Source organism: Aspergillus undulatus (assembly GCF_047715775.1).
Source record: "Aspergillus undulatus strain CBS 261.88 unplaced genomic scaffold BDV17scaffold_53, whole genome shotgun sequence".
NCBI lineage: Eukaryota > Fungi > Ascomycota > Eurotiomycetes > Eurotiales > Aspergillaceae > Aspergillus > Aspergillus undulatus.
Window position 1 is genome coordinate 98,071 of NW_027396657.1, and position 14,781 is coordinate 112,851.

Consider the following 14,781-nt stretch of genomic DNA (forward strand, 5'->3'; position numbering starts at 1 on the left):
CATCGGCATCAAGTGCTCTTAGTCCCACTCTGACTCGAGCTAGGAGATAACCCTATCATTCGGAGTTAGGCTGTTAGCTAACAAATTCCATCCACCACTCCCCCCTCCGCTCAAGAAACGAGACACGCTAGAAGTAGACCGAATGTGAGATATACTCCATCTCGTATTGGATTAATAATGCAAATGAGACTAAAGGGCAATATATGCAGGAGTTAACGCAATTCCGGTCCGATCTCACCATCTGACTATCCGAGTCGGGGGTTGTGCTCAAGTCCTACCGCTGGAACGAGCCCTATATATAAACCGGACAAGTCTCAGGGAACACAAGTCATTGTGTACCTACCTTACTTCTCCTACCAATTTACCCATCGTACATCCACAGCCATTCAGAATCCAGTACCATACTCAGTCTCAATTTCTTCCTTCCGAACATACGCAACAGCGCAGCACGATTCACCCAAAGCCCATATCAGTCAAAATGCCCCAATCCAACTTCATCTCCACCACAAAACTAAACAACACCCGCATCCTATTGATAGGCGGAACATCGGGAATCGGCTTCGCTGTCGCTCGCGCAAGCCTCGAGCAAGGGGCGTCCGTGATATTGGCCTCTTCGAACGCCGAAAAGGTCGAGAATGCCGTGTCGCGATTGAAAGATCTCTATCCCGACGAACCGTATGTCTTCCGCATCGCAGGGAAGAAATGTGATCTTGGCGATGACCATGGCGAGGACGACGGTGAGAGGATTGAGAGGGAGATTGTGAGTTTATTCAAGTTCGCGACACGGAAAGATCTTTTCCCTGCAAGTGCTACTCCAGAAGGGTTAGGGCATGGAAAGGTCGAGAAGAAGGAACTCAATGGAGATGGAGAGGTTAGGGAGATCATACCCATCAACCACATAATTTTCACAGCCGGCTCAATCCCACGGACTCTTTCGATAACAGACCCCGGCGTTGACGCGCGCTATCTCCGATCCCTAGGTACAGTACGCTTCATCGGCGGCGCCCTCGTCGCGAAGCACGCTCCATCATATATGCCCTCACCCAGCTTCAACCCGTCCTCGCCCCATCCAACCGCTTCCTCAATAATCTATACCTCCGGCGGCCTCATCTCGAAACCGCGTCCCGGTTCAACCTTCGCCGTCGCGGGGATCGGAGCGGTCGAGGCATTCGCGCGCGGGTTAGCGGTTGATTTTGCGCCGTTGGGGATACGGGTTAATACGGTTTCCCTGGGGCCGGTGAAGACGGAGATCTTCGATGCGCTTGGGGATCCGGAGACTGTGGAGCGGATATTGGAGGGGTATAAGAGTGCGACTGTGCTGGGGCGCGTTGGGGACGCGAATGATGCGGCTGAGAGCTATCTTGGCTTGATGAGGGATGAGAATGTTACGGGGGCACTTGTTCGGAGTGATGCGGGGTTTGTGATCAAGGCTTAGATCTAACGGGACCTGGGTTGGGCGAGGTGAGGTTAGGATTTGGTGTTTTGCTTGGCTAAAGGATCTCTGGTGGTTCTTGTTGAGAGTGACTGGATGGAACAAGAGGCCTATATAATGGCTGTTGCAAAGTACGTACATTACATGGTCGAGGGAAGCAATTCAATTGAACGCATCTGTTGGCAGTTTTGTTTCTAAGGGAGCTGAGCATCCCGATTCATCGGAGTTGCTGTTCAACTCATGTGAAGGAGCTAGATTTCCGAGCAGATGCCCATTAGACTAAGTACTAACTGACCGATGTGGTGAAAGATGAGCTTGATGTAGGAAATACCGTATCGCCCTTCGCTAGAGCTTGCAGGCATGTTTCAACCATGCTAGTAAGGTATATGACATTATGTCGAAAGCAGCGCTCGACTACGTAGTACAGTAATTCTTTGTTAGCAATGCGTTGAATCAATTGAAATAGGCAACGAGAGCTACCTACGAGGTATATTAGCAATTCGCAGAAAGCGCAACTGACTGAAAGCAGGTAGGCTATGTATTATCATAGATATATTGATTCATAGTTATATTTATCATTGCAGCTAACTATCTCGGAAACCCTGGCGCCATATATGTATTTACCTGGTATAGGATCAATTCAAACCCAAACCGAAATCATTAACCAATCCAACTCCAAAACACCACCCTCTACACCCCACTCTTGCCAACACTCACGGCACTCCTCTCTCCCAAACTCTCCTTCTCAAAAACCCTCATGCCCCCCAAGTCCTTCTCCTTAAGCACCTTCTTCTTATCCGCCTTACTAACATCAACAAAGACATGGCCCAACGGAGAACCCATCGCACTACTCCACCCAGAGCACTCAACCTTATAGTCCTCGCCCGAGTCGAGCACCTCAAAGTCATTCGCCCACACGCCCGCCCGGTTATCCCAGTGCAGTTCGCAGATCTTGGTGTCGCCGTCGAAGAGGTCCAGCCAACCTTCTGAGCCGCGGCGGCCCGTGGCGCAGACTTCGCCGAGGCCATTGGCCGGGATGGTCATTTTGTCGATCATGGATTCGGTCATTGCTTCGGTAAGGTCGTCGGGGGAGTGGAAGTCGCCGCTGGGGTAGTATCCATTGTTAGTTTGGTTGATGAAGCTAGATAGGAGATGGGAGATGGGAAGGGGGAGATGGGTAGGTAGGAAGGTTAGGGTAGGGAAGGAAGGTAGATGTACGGAGAAACCAGCGAGTCCCGGATATTAATGTCGTGGTTCTCGAGGTGGTCTCTGATGTGGATGGAGATCCATTGGGAGTCGAGGGGGTCAGCAGGCTCCATGGTGAGTGAGTTGATTGCAGATGCGTGGTAGTGTCTACTCTGTAGTAGTCTAGACTGATGATTCAAATCTTTGGTATGATAGCGAGAGATGATAAAGGCAAGAGCTCAGGTGAGGAGGGCCTCCGGCGATTCTTTATGCTTCTCACGGCCATTCGGATCCCAGTCTGGGTGGAGCCATAAGTGAGCTGCTGTTGGATCATGCAATGTGATGAAGTCACGATAAACCTTCCGGTGCGAGACAGAGATGGTGATTGGTTGAGGTTGTGGTTGATGGTGTGATGTCTGGTACAAAGAAAATCTGGAGAATGCGGGGAAGGCTGCCATCATGACGACTGCCGTTTCACACTGAGTGGTTGGGATTACGCGGCGATACGAGCTGATCAGTCTATTGACCAACTGGCTCCTTTAACTTCCTACATTCGTACTTTTGTACAAATAGTGGGCTGCATTTGAAGAGGGGTAGATTGGATTTCGACCTAGGTATGTGGCATATGTGCAAGGATAGCAATTCGCCTAGACAGTGTGAAAGCAAAACAGCCCATTGCGATGCTCAATGCGAGCTTGTAACGATCGATGCTTGACAAGTCGCTTCAATTAACTAATGATGTCCGTTCAAGTGCAAAATCGTCTGGATTATGTATTACCGTTGCAGACAGTAGTCCGCTTGTATAGACAGCTGGAGACAACCCAGCGAGGCTTAGAATATGCCAAATCTTTTCTTGGTTCCGTCTGCTCATTTGTTAGATAGTGTGAGGGCCAGGTATGCGCAGACGACTCACCACTCTTGCGGTTTCTCTTCCCATTGGCATCTGCAGCGCCCTGCGCTGACACGCCATCGGCTGCAGCTCGGATGGCTGCAATGCGGTGTATCGCCCTGGTATCCCCTTGATCGGCCGCTTTGACGTACCAGACGTTGGCCTCCAAGGGATCGCGTCGACATCCAATGCCCATCTCGGTAAAGTAGCCCACTGCATACTGCGCTTTTGCGAGGTCTGTGATTGTTAGAATGAAACTTTATTCAGGATTGATCGGCATACCGAGTTCAGCGGCTTGCTTTGCCCATTCGTATGCCTCGTTCTCATCCTTCTCCAACACCGGTTCTGCACCGACGAGATACCAAGCGCACAGCGCCATCATGGCCAAAGGATGACCCCCTTGTGCTGCTCCCGTGTAAAAGTGGATGCTTAAGGCCGGATCCTTGGGACAATTCAACTTCCCGTGCTCATAAGCATCGCCAAGGCGATAGCAGGCTTCGACATGGCCCAGGTCCGCAGACTTGGTGAATAGTTGAGCGGCATAAGAAGGGTCGACAAAGACATCATCACCGTATCCGGTTTCGTGGAGCAGGCCAAGCTCATAGGGTGCTTGGTTATACTGCGCATCCGAAGACTCAGCGGCCCGCTTCAACCATTTGATGCCTTCCCGGTAGCGCTTGCCTAAGCCCATATCGCCCGCAAGACAAGCTCTCGCCATTCTCAGCATGGCGCCCGGATGGTTCTTTGAAGCTGCTTGACGGTAAAATTGCTGAGCTTTGGAAGCCTCCCGTCGTGTTCCCCATCCGAACTCGTAGCACAGAGCAGCTCGGTAGCATGCTTCCACATGACCGTGCTTGCTTGCAGCCACAAATGAAGGGAAGGCGCGATCGTAGTCCTCTTTTCCTTTACTAAATAAACCCGAGGCATATCCATCGGCCAAGTAGTATTGCGCGAATGGATAACTGCGGTTCGCTAGCCCTTGTAAGATCGACTTGGCCTCTTTCAGGAGATGCGACCGAGTGATGTCGTTGGGAGTTTTGGCTTTCTCTGCGCTGATTGACGGCTTGCCGCCATCCAGCTCATTGTCGGGCATTTGAAGCATGGCGTTGATCATGAACACAGCAAATTCGTACTGGATGGCCGGATCATCCGTTTTCTTCATATTTGCCAGGTACATATCAAAAGTTTGCTTATGACTCAGTAGCGATGCATTATTTCCAACGGCGGACCGAAGTTGAGCATTCCCGAATTGAACTGGTGCCGGACCAGGCTGAGGATACGGAGCGCTGAGGAGGTCCACAAAAGAGACCGGGCGGACATCGGGAGAGCTAGAGTTCCTGGATGATGTACGGGGTTTAAGAAATGGTGACGCTTGTGGAGATCCATTGTCTGATGCAAAAGAGTACGCTGAGCGCGGGCGCTGTGGGCGTCTAGCAGAGAGGTGGGTGTTGGTATTGGGGTTATTTTCCGCTAGTCCTAGGGCGGGTGTCGAGCGGACAGCCGGCTGTGAGACTTCATATGGGCGATGGTGATAGTGCAAAGGCTCAAAGTTCTCGGAGGCATGCGCCATACTGTCCAGACTGCCCCGAGACGACGTGTTTTGGCTACCAGATGGGCCCTCGCGATCGAACGAAGAACCGCTATTCTTATGAGTCGCGTCACCTGGTTGAGGCTCTACGGCAAATGACGAGATACTGCTGGCAGGAGTGTGTCGATAAACCATGTTCCTGGTCGAAGGAAGCACTCCGACTGATTCCTTTCGCGAATGATACGCTCCATGTTGTGTGGGGTTGTCCTCAAGCGCCATATTGGAGAATGCAGCAGCAGTCTGCACGTCTGATGTAAAGGCATCGTCATGGGAGTTCTTGATTGTCGTACTTGGCGTTTCAGGTTCGATGTGACCGTTGACACTGACCGAGGGGACAGGCGGGCGTTGCGCTTCCGGTGCGACCTGATCCAGCGGTATTTCCGGTAGCGGCTTGCGTGCGACTGGGGAAGTCGGCGGATAATTCGGATTTCGCGGGGTCGATTGAGAGTCGCGATGAGACGGGGAATGCGGGGGCGAGGATGGAAGGTATACTGGAGGAGGAGATGGAAGACGAAGGGGATGAGGGTAGCTACTAGCCACGGGGCTCGCCATTGCGTCACGCAGTCAACGATGCGCGTCAACTACTGAGCAGCCAGAGGTGGCCGGTATCGAAATGTCGCTGTTGTTGAGTGGCAGACCTGAGCGGATGCAGGTGGTACGAGCGAAAGGCGGCTATGGATTCGACATGGAGGAAGTTGTAAAACGAGGGCTAGGGGCGGTTATTATTCGGAACCCCGTGGAGGAAACACGGCGTGTGGAAACGAGAGCAGCTCAGTCGTCGACGAAGACCTGGAGAACGAGAGATTGATCGTCGGGGAGCTTTTAAGACGGGGGATGATCGGTTGACTGAGGGAAGCGCGGGCCCACCAACGAGCGACAGGACTCTATTGCAATGTCAGAAATGTTGGACGGTTGATAAGGATATTTTCGTACCGCAATGCTGAAAGCACAAAGGCAGACACAAAGGATAACAATAGAACGAAAGAGACAGGCACGAAACAAGGAAAAGAAAGATGTAGGCAACAAAAGAAGCGAAAGAGAGTAGGCTGGAGAGGAGCGGGTAGCGTCAAAAGATCTGGTGGAGCCAAGCGTTGCAGTGACTCCGGTACGTGTATTATTATTACCCATGCCTACCAGTTGACGCTCTGTTCAGTAGACGCTTGAACCGAGATATTCCGTATTGCAATTCGAGACACGAGCACTTTGACCTTCTCGATATTGGATACTTATTTGCCTCATCTTTTCTGTCTACCATTCTACTGGTCAAATGGTCGTGCTGTTCAACAGCACCTGGTCATTCGTGATCGCAGTAAGACACTTTGTATACTCCGATACGACTAAATACGTGCTAAGAACTCGAACAAAGTTGAATGCCCCGGCTGACCATGGTCCATAAGACAACTCTCCAGCACATTTTCTTCCATAGCCAGTTAAGTCCTCACCGGCCCAGGCTACAATTACCACAGATGCACTCTGCATTTCCTCCTGAAAAGCAGCCTGGTAGGAAACGCTCCAGCACGGCGTACTCCGTGCTACAAGACGACAACAACAAGTCGAGGTTGAGGTCGCTGGGCGCAGCTGAAGCCAATACGAGGGGGACATCCACTGGGTAATGGGAGTGGGCACCGTGGATTTTGGACCAAACTCACAGACACAGACGCAGATGCAGGAGTTCCTTCGTGTTCTCCCGTCTGTACGTCCCCCACCTATCAGTATCCAAGCGATGTGAGGCTGAAAGTGACCTCAGATCACATCAACCTTGCGGAAAATGATATGGTCTTGCTGCAGTCGACACTGGCCGAAGCGAACAATGCGGGGTGTCCTGCATCTAGCGGCTTGCTCGTGTCCAGGGCCAGGGGCCCAGGGGCCCAGGGGCCAAATACCTATGGGTTAATGGAGTCTTTGCTTGCGATTGACTTTGACCTCGTATACAGAGTAAGTACAGTTTTATAACTGACAATCCGAAAATATCACGGACGAGGTGAGGTCTTACTTCAGATGATGTGTCTTACTATAGCGGGAGTAGTTCGACCGGCCTTATGCACGTTAGTTCTAATTATAAACAAGGCACCACTTTGCAGTCATGAGATGTGCTCGAGATTTCGAGCCAGCGAAGCGACGAAGCGTCCACTTCCGGGGCGATTTCTGACCAGAGTCACTTTCTTGAACGAGCTAGTATGAGTTGTAGCGAGTGAGCTTCAGCCACATTTTTGGGCAACGCTGGTCGCTCGGCAATATATCCTTCGGCTGTGAGCCCGGTTTATTCTTGGGTCTGTCAAAGTCAATTCGACTCGAATGGCTTGGTTTTGACGAGTTGCCTTCAAAAGATTTCAATATCACTTGGATATTCCTACTCCCCGTTCTTCGAGTCACCGAGCCAGAGCTATTCTAGCACTCCATCAGCAACAGATTTTGTCTATATTCGTACCGGTACACCGTAGAAATTCGGACATGGTACTTCCAGTTACCAGACAAAAATATCTTGAGTAATAGATACCGATAACTGGCTAGCTATCTCTGACGATCGCCAATAATATGTACCTGCGTTTGACAACAAAGAATTTGCTGGATTCCGAGCTTCCGATTGCGATCTCCAACTCTCAGCCTGTGATAGCTTAGCGAGCAAAGGTACGGAGTCGAAGTATCGACCTTGGGCGGCAAAAGCGTCCCAAGTCAGGGGCATATCCAACGGTTCGAACTCGAGCCGTTGAACCCCTGGAGATGTTTCGGATTCAATGAAGCCAAGATATCGAATATGACGCTGGTAAGAGTGACGGAGCTCTTCTTTGAGTCCACCCCTTTTCAGTGGTTCTTCCCGTCGAGTCCACTTGATATGACAGCCTCAGAGTCAGATCATTTCCGCTCGGAGTGGAGGTACATATCTCGTTGCTTCTGTCGCTGAGATTGCCATCAGCGTACAGAACGGGCTGTTATCAGTAAGATATCCTTCGTTTCTCGAGGTGTTCAAATAGTAATGAAACACCTCAATAATATGTAGAGGCTTCAAAGCATTAGTATAAGGAAAGCCTTGAGTAACTTGTGTATGCAGCATAAAGAAGGTACAATTGCCATCAGGAAGGCCAAGGCCTAAAGCGAGCACCCGGACCCGGCCTCCAGCTAGTTCGCTGTACCCTCCCTTTTATTGGTTATATCTCCAAGACAAGAGACCTGAAAATAGATACCATAGTCGCTTTCTATGTTGGCAGCACAAGCACCTCCGACATGAGACTCAGTCTAACAATTTTCGCTACTCAGAAGTCTATACCGCCATTGTGGAAACGGCAGAGCAGCCTGTGTTGCTGGTCATGGACGAAGCAAATGGAATGGACCTCGGAAATTGAAAAAGACTCATGCCTCAGGTGACTTCCAGAACCTTAAAATGCAACATATCGCCCAAGCTAGGCTAATTCCAGAAAGGTTGATTAAGGTTGGGCCAATTGAATACTGCAAAATTAAGTCTGGGGTGGATCCTGCCCCCTGGGGCGGGGCCATGCGCCTTAAGCATGCTATGCGATTGGTGGGTCGATGACTGTATCGAATTTGATCTGGCAACCGGCCGCGACCCCGACCGATTGCCCCTAGCGACAGCGCCGTGCCTGGGGATTTCTTCTTGTTGTTCTGCTGCGTTCAATCTTCGGATGGGTTATTTTTTATCGCCATATTCCCTTGTTGATATCGTATATCTTGGCTTTGAGTTCGAATTCTGCGTTGCGGAAAATTCAGGCCCGAAACTCAAGTTTTGTCGGTGCCACTGGCTGTAGCTTCTCGGGCAGCTGTATGATGTAGGTAAATAACCATATGTGCGTCCGACATTATACACTGCAGTCAAAACAATTAGTAAACAAGCGTCACCAGCAGTAAAAGTAGTACCAAGATAGATTTTCATCTTATGAACAGGCTTTTGCCTCCGTAATGTTGGGTTACTTAGAGTAACCAAGGGCGAGACACACTAAGAAGGGCCCTGCCGCTTCTCTTTGACCACGGTCTGGACTACTGGCGTGACCCTCCCATTCATCTTGCGCTGCCGCTGATTCTCCCCCGTCTTCATCATTCTTTCATTCAAACTCTCTTCGTTTCACATTCCTCAGCGTTTCCGAATTCGCTTACCGTTGTCTTGACGAGGGCGGCTCTTTTCGCGGCTCATCAGATCGCTCGCTCGCTTTGTTTATCACAGCCTTTCCGTCGTTTTGCTTCGATTCGATTTGCGTTGCCGACCGTCTTTTCTCAGCGCCTGATCGCTTCATCCTCAGCATATTCTTAGTAGATAATATTTTCTCCGTTTAGTCGCTTGATACCGCTGCGTTCACCTTTCTCGAAAACATCGTCCGTACCCCGCGCGGGTTCAGGTGTCCACATTCTTCGGGAGGGGTGCTTTATCTGCATTCTTAGAACTCGCCCACCTTTCGCTGCCATTCATGACAATATAAGGTCCGTTGGATAATTTGACACCCTGCGAAAACGGGTTGACTTCATGCGCTTGACCTAGGAGACTGGCTTCGCCGTCACCTCCAAATCGCAAGGACTAGTCTTGCTCGGTCGCTTTGTTTATCAGTTGCTAATAATTCTTGCGACTGAGCAGATACCATGTCTTTGCCTCAGCGGCCGGGGAAGGTCTCCCCGCGAAGGGAAGAAACGTCAGCCTTCCGAGAGCCTTCGCGCAGAAGGCGGCGCGAGTCTGATACCCCGGGAAATGGCGACCCCACGAGTCCACGGCATCACCGACATCATCGTTCGCATAGCTCTCGACACCACCACGATATAGACGAGGAGCGCGGGGAAGAAGATGGAGGTATCAGACGCAAACGAAGTCTCGTGAAGCCGGAACGTGGACGCATGAATCCGAGTTACCCAAACTACCTTTACCACCAGAAGACTCATAACATGCCTACGTACAACTCGACGTATGGAACCGAGCCTTTGATACATGAGGATCGAGAGGGGGAGTCAACTAGCACTCCGAGTATGGATTCGAAACGTAAGGATGCCTTGTACGGTGCGCATGGCAATGTCAATAAACCCATGGAGCGAGCCCCGACGCGGCACCGGTCGAAGAAAAGAAAGAATTCAAGGAAGATTTCCAAACGAGAGGCCGCAGCAGAAAAAAGACGACAAAAGACCATGGAACAGGTGCGACCTCCCAGCCTATGGACAACATACTGCTCGGTGATCACGTTCTGGGCGCCCGATTTCATCTTGAAGTGCTTTGGAATGCCGCAAAAGGCCCAACGGAGTGCCTGGCGAGAGAAAATCGGCCTTATCAGTATTATCCTCATGATCGCAGCATTCGTCGGTTTCCTTACTTTCGGTTTCACTGCCACAGTATGTGGAGATCCTCCTACACGGTTGAAGATCAACGAGATCGGCAGCGGTTACATGATATTCCACGGACAAGCATATGATCTGACCGAGTCCGAACATCCTGAGGCTGCAGGTATTCCCCAGGACAGCAACGTCCTGTACGACCTCCCGCACAAGTATGGAGGCCAGGATGGAAGCTTCTTCTTCCAAGAGGTAAACGGAGATTGCAAGGGACTAATCACCCTGGCTGATAACTCCGATGTGCCAACGAATGCCAATGGCGATCTTGCCTGGTATTTCCCTTGCGCCCCATTCAATCAGGATGGCTCTTCCGAGCCCAACATGACCGAGTCTTACTACCCGGGCTGGGCTTGCCATACGTCTCGAGCGGGCCGACAGGCTTTTTACGGGTTGCGCAACTCTGGTGATGTCTATTTCACGTGGGAAGACACAAAGAATACAAGCAGGAATCTTGCCGTTTATTCAGGGAACGTTCTTGACTTGGACCTCTTGAACTGGTTTGATACATCGCAGGTCCAGTATCCGGCGAAGTTTGACGAGCTTCGCGAAAACCCGGACGTACGCGGTGTCGATCTCACTTATTACTTCCAGACGGGAGAAGACAAGCAATTGGGCAAATGCTTGTCGCAGATAATCAAGGTCGGAAGTATTGATACCGACACGGTGGGCTGCATTGCGTCTCAAGTCGTGCTTTACGTGTCCCTGGTCTTCATTCTGTCTGTTGTGATCATCAAGTTCGTCTTTGCTCTCCTCTTCCAGTGGTTTCTCGCACCGCGTTTTGCGGCACAGAAAACAAGCATGGGAACAGTCGACTCGAAAGCTCGTAATCAGCAGATCGAAGATTGGTCGAACGATATCTACCGTCCTGGCCCACGTCTTGCCGACCATACTCCTGGTGATCGAATGAGCAAGAGGGCCAGTTTTCTGCCAACGACCTCCCGTTTTTCCAGTCCCTATACTGTGAGCAACGGGGGAAAGCAGAAGCCTCAGTGGGTCACAATGGCGAGCCAGAATTCTACCACCCGACTAGTTCCCAGCGGTACCACTCCGTCAATCTACAGACAGAGTCAACACGGCAGCGGAAACTTGAATCCGTCTGCCAGTCGGACAAGCTTGATTCAGGATTCTCGTTATTCGACTGCTATTCCGGACTCAGAGGGTTATGGATCGGGCGGTTACATTCATGAACTTGTTGTTCCCCAACCGCCTCCTGACTGGCAGCCGTACGGTTTCCCGCTTGCTCACGCGATGTGCTTGGTTACCTGTTACTCAGAGGGTGAAGATGGGATCCGCACAACCCTGGACTCTATCGCCCTCACAGATTACCCCAACAGTCATAAGTCTATTGTTGTCATCTGCGATGGTATCATCAAGGGTAAGGGAGAGGAGTTTTCCACCCCCGAGATTGTCCTTCGTATGATGAAAGACCCCATCTGTCCTGCTGAGGAAGTCGAGGCCTTTTCTTACGTGGCAGTTGCCACTGGTTCTAAACGCCATAACATGGCCAAAATCTACGCCGGTTTCTACGACTATGGAGAGAACTCTATCATCCCCGTTGAGAAACAGCAGCGTGTCCCGATGATGATTGTTGTGAAGTGTGGAACGCCAGCAGAATCGACCGCAGCGAAACCCGGAAATCGAGGCAAGCGAGACAGTCAAATTATTCTCATGTCATTCCTGCAGAAGGTCATGTTCGACGAGAGAATGACCGAGCTCGAGTACGAGATGTTTAACGGTCTTTTACACGTTACTGGCATTCCGCCAGATTTCTACGAAGTTGTGCTCATGGTTGATGCGGACACCAAGGTCTTCCCTGACAGCTTGACGCATATGATCTCCGCCATGGTTAAGGATCCAGAAGTGATGGGCCTGTGCGGTGAGACCAAGATCGCGAACAAGACCGACAGCTGGGTGACCATGATCCAAGTGTTTGAGTGCGTATATATCCTCTAACTGGGTATAATTTGATGCTAACAGTGTTGCAGGTACTTTGTCTCTCATCACCAGTCAAAGGCATTCGAGTCGGTGTTTGGTGGTGTTACCTGTCTTCCGGGTTGTTTCTCGATGTACCGCATCAAAGCCCCCAAGGGCGGCCAGAACTACTGGGTTCCGATCCTTGCAAACCCTGATGTTGTCGAGCACTACTCCGAAAACGTGGTCGACACTCTGCACAAGAAGAACCTGCTACTCCTGGGAGAAGATCGATACCTGTCGACACTCATGCTCCGGACGTTCCCCAAGCGCAAGCAAATCTTCGTACCCCAGGCGGTTTGTAAAACAGTTGTGCCTGAGAAGTTCATGGTTCTCTTGTCTCAACGGCGTCGATGGATCAACAGTACCGTCCACAATCTCATGGAGCTGGTTCTGGTCCGAGATCTTTGCGGCACCTTCTGCTTCAGTATGCAATTCGTTATCTTCATCGAGCTGGTCGGCACGCTCGTCCTCCCTGCCGCCATCTCGTTCACGATTTACGTTATTGTTTCCTCGATTGTCAACCGGCCTGTTCAGGTGATTCCCTTGGTCCTACTCGCGCTTATTCTCGGACTTCCCGGTGTTCTCGTTGTGGTCACGGCCCATCGGCTCGTTTACGTCTTGTGGATGCTTGTTTACCTGATCTCACTGCCAATCTGGAACTTTGTACTACCCACCTATGCGTACTGGAAATTCGACGACTTCAGTTGGGGCGATACGCGAAAGACAGCCGGCGAGAAAGACAAGGGCCACGAGGACGGTGAGGGCGAGTTCGACAGCAGCAAGATTACCATGAAAAGATGGCGAGACTTTGAAAAAGGTATGTTACACCCGGCGTAAGTAGATGACAGATTGCTAATGATAATAGATCGCCGTTTGAGAATGCAGAGTGGATGGCAGCCCCCGGTTGGGGGTCATCCGATGCCTTACGAGCCTTACCCTGAGTATTAGCGCTGGCGACAATTCCTCATTTCTTACGACGTGATATGTATATTGTATTTGAGCTTTTTTTTTGGATATAGCTGCTTTGATTGTTTCGTATAACTAGTGTTATTGTGTCCATAGTATACCATACCTATTGTACTATCTCCGGGAAGTTGCCCCAGTGAAGGGGATCCCTTGAATCCAGATCCTGTGAAACATATTACAAAACGCCACATGGTAACCGTAAACTGCGGAGATAAATAGAGTTCATATCGTAGATGTAGATGTAGAGATACTGTTGAGGAAGGCGCGAAGGGTCGCCATATAAGCTGCTTCGAACACCAGATCAATTCAACTTTCAACAACTCCCTATCTTCATCGATAAACCACGCCCATTTCGTCCGATTCTTCATTTTCGAATGGATTATTGCCTCTATTGCTCTTCCCGTCAAATGTCAGCATACCGAAGTGACTTTTATACTCTGGATCCAACATCTGAGTAGCAGGGTGTTTCGTTCCCGGCCGTGAGCCTTCCGACAGCGACAATACGTTGAAGGCGGAACCGGTCATGCAGATGATCAGCGAAGGACTGGACCGTGGACGGTGAAGCTAGTAATTATTGAATTTCTTGCAGGTCGCAGTGCTAATCTAGATCATGGACAGAAGAATAAGTTAGTTACGAGACACTCGCTCCTGGTGGTCTGACTAAGATTAAAATCAATCGCCATTGTCACCGCGACCCATCTCTTCTCCAACTTCCGCGATCGATCCATCTTATCCCACCTCTTTGCCGTTCTCAGACTGGCGGGCAGATCCCTCATGCACTGCTGCGTGTGACAATTTCAGACGCACGTTGTCCTCGGCCATGCATTAACATTCTTACTCCAAGGCCGCCTCGCTTACACTGCCGCTGTCCTGATCGCGCTTCTTGACATCGCCTTCTTCCCCTCCTTTTCCTGCACTGCAGGCGCCGCTAGTCGGACAATCGATTTTCTTTGTCAACTCGAAGTGCTTCTTTTTTCCTTTGCCTATTTTTCCTTTTTTTGGGGCCCGGCGTCTTGTCTCCGCTTTTCTTTGACAACTTTGACACCCGGCTGCGTGTCACATACATTCCAATTCCAGCCCCTCGTCGGGATTGACTTGCGCTTTTTGGATCGGATCGTCGACATCCGTCTTCTAGGCGACGCCCTCCTTGAAATAACTTCACAGAGCCGCAGAGCCCGTCGCCTGCTCGTCCAGTCGCTGGCTAAACTCAACTTTTATTCCCAACGCCCAAGCCGGGATTGTGTCTCTACCCTAGTGTGGGGGTGGTAATGGAAGACAGGCTGCGGGGTGGACAACGGTTATTGCATAGCCAAGACCCTTGATTCTTAACGAGGCAACGTGGACGACCCTCGGTGCCAATCACACCCTGTCGCTCGCCCATTTCGTGTACCCTTTCTCTGCCTTATCACTGGGGCGCCAGCTCGCCTC

At 50.8% G+C, this 14,781-nt stretch overlaps 4 protein-coding genes across 4 annotated transcripts; 2 read left to right on the plus strand and 2 right to left on the minus strand.

Annotated features, from left to right (window-relative positions):
* Nucleotides 1-98: 98 nt before the first annotated feature.
* Nucleotides 99-1,712, plus strand: BDV17DRAFT_183547 (oxidoreductase, short chain dehydrogenase/reductase family). Its single transcript, XM_073754982.1, has 2 exons — nt 99-144; nt 210-1,712. The coding sequence occupies exon 2, from the start codon at nt 479-481 to the stop codon at nt 1,433-1,435; it is 957 nt and encodes a 318-aa protein (XP_073612337.1). The 5' UTR covers nt 99-144; nt 210-478; the 3' UTR covers nt 1,436-1,712.
* A 240-nt stretch (nt 1,713-1,952) lies between these two features.
* BDV17DRAFT_272038 (aegerolysin family protein) lies at nt 1,953-2,836 on the minus strand. The gene is made up of 2 exons (XM_073758844.1): nt 2,651-2,836; nt 1,953-2,537 (listed from the first exon to the last, which is right to left on the minus strand). Exons 1-2 carry the CDS (start codon nt 2,749-2,751, stop codon nt 2,123-2,125), a joined length of 516 nt encoding a protein of 171 aa, XP_073612338.1. The 5' UTR covers nt 2,752-2,836; the 3' UTR covers nt 1,953-2,122.
* On the minus strand, nt 2,837-6,128 carry chs3 (putative chitin synthase activator (Chs3)). Its single transcript, XM_073758845.1, has 4 exons — nt 6,028-6,128; nt 3,789-5,978; nt 3,531-3,743; nt 2,837-3,480 (listed from the first exon to the last, which is right to left on the minus strand). The coding sequence occupies exons 2-4, from the start codon at nt 5,644-5,646 to the stop codon at nt 3,449-3,451; spliced, it is 2,103 nt and encodes a 700-aa protein (XP_073612339.1). The 5' UTR covers nt 5,647-5,978; nt 6,028-6,128; the 3' UTR covers nt 2,837-3,448.
* Nucleotides 6,129-9,016: 2,888 nt separating this feature from the next.
* chsF (chitin synthase CHS3) lies at nt 9,017-13,546 on the plus strand. The gene is made up of 4 exons (XM_073754983.1): nt 9,017-9,522; nt 9,674-12,347; nt 12,399-13,204; nt 13,253-13,546. The coding sequence occupies exons 2-4, from the start codon at nt 9,679-9,681 to the stop codon at nt 13,333-13,335; spliced, it is 3,558 nt and encodes a 1,185-aa protein (XP_073612340.1). The 5' UTR covers nt 9,017-9,522; nt 9,674-9,678; the 3' UTR covers nt 13,336-13,546.
* The last annotated feature ends 1,235 nt before the right edge of the window (nt 13,547-14,781 follow it).

Excerpts from the sequence above, each read along its gene's own strand:
- BDV17DRAFT_183547 (XM_073754982.1), top strand. The coding sequence starts at position 479 with ATGCCCCAATCCAACTTCATCTCCACCACAAAACTAAACAACACCCGC.
- chsF (XM_073754983.1), top strand. The coding sequence starts at position 9,679 with ATGTCTTTGCCTCAGCGGCCGGGGAAGGTCTCCCCGCGAAGGGAAGAA. Across the intron at positions 12,348-12,398 it reads ACCATGATCCAAGTGTTTGA|GTACTTTGTCTCTCATCACC; the intron begins GTGCGTATATAT and ends ACAGTGTTGCAG. Across the intron at positions 13,205-13,252 it reads ATGGCGAGACTTTGAAAAAG|ATCGCCGTTTGAGAATGCAG; the intron begins GTATGTTACACC and ends TAATGATAATAG.
- BDV17DRAFT_272038 (XM_073758844.1), bottom strand. The coding sequence starts at position 2,751 with ATGGAGCCTGCTGACCCCCTCGACTCCCAATGGATCTCCATCCACATC. Across the intron at positions 2,538-2,650 it reads CGGGACTCGCTGGTTTCTCC|CGGCGACTTCCACTCCCCCG; the intron begins GTACATCTACCT and ends ATACTACCCCAG.
- chs3 (XM_073758845.1), bottom strand. The coding sequence starts at position 5,646 with ATGGCGAGCCCCGTGGCTAGTAGCTACCCTCATCCCCTTCGTCTTCCA. Across the intron at positions 3,744-3,788 it reads AAAGCAAGCCGCTGAACTCG|ACCTCGCAAAAGCGCAGTAT; the intron begins GTATGCCGATCA and ends TAACAATCACAG. Across the intron at positions 3,481-3,530 it reads GAAGAGAAACCGCAAGAGTG|ACGGAACCAAGAAAAGATTT; the intron begins GTGAGTCGTCTG and ends ACAAATGAGCAG.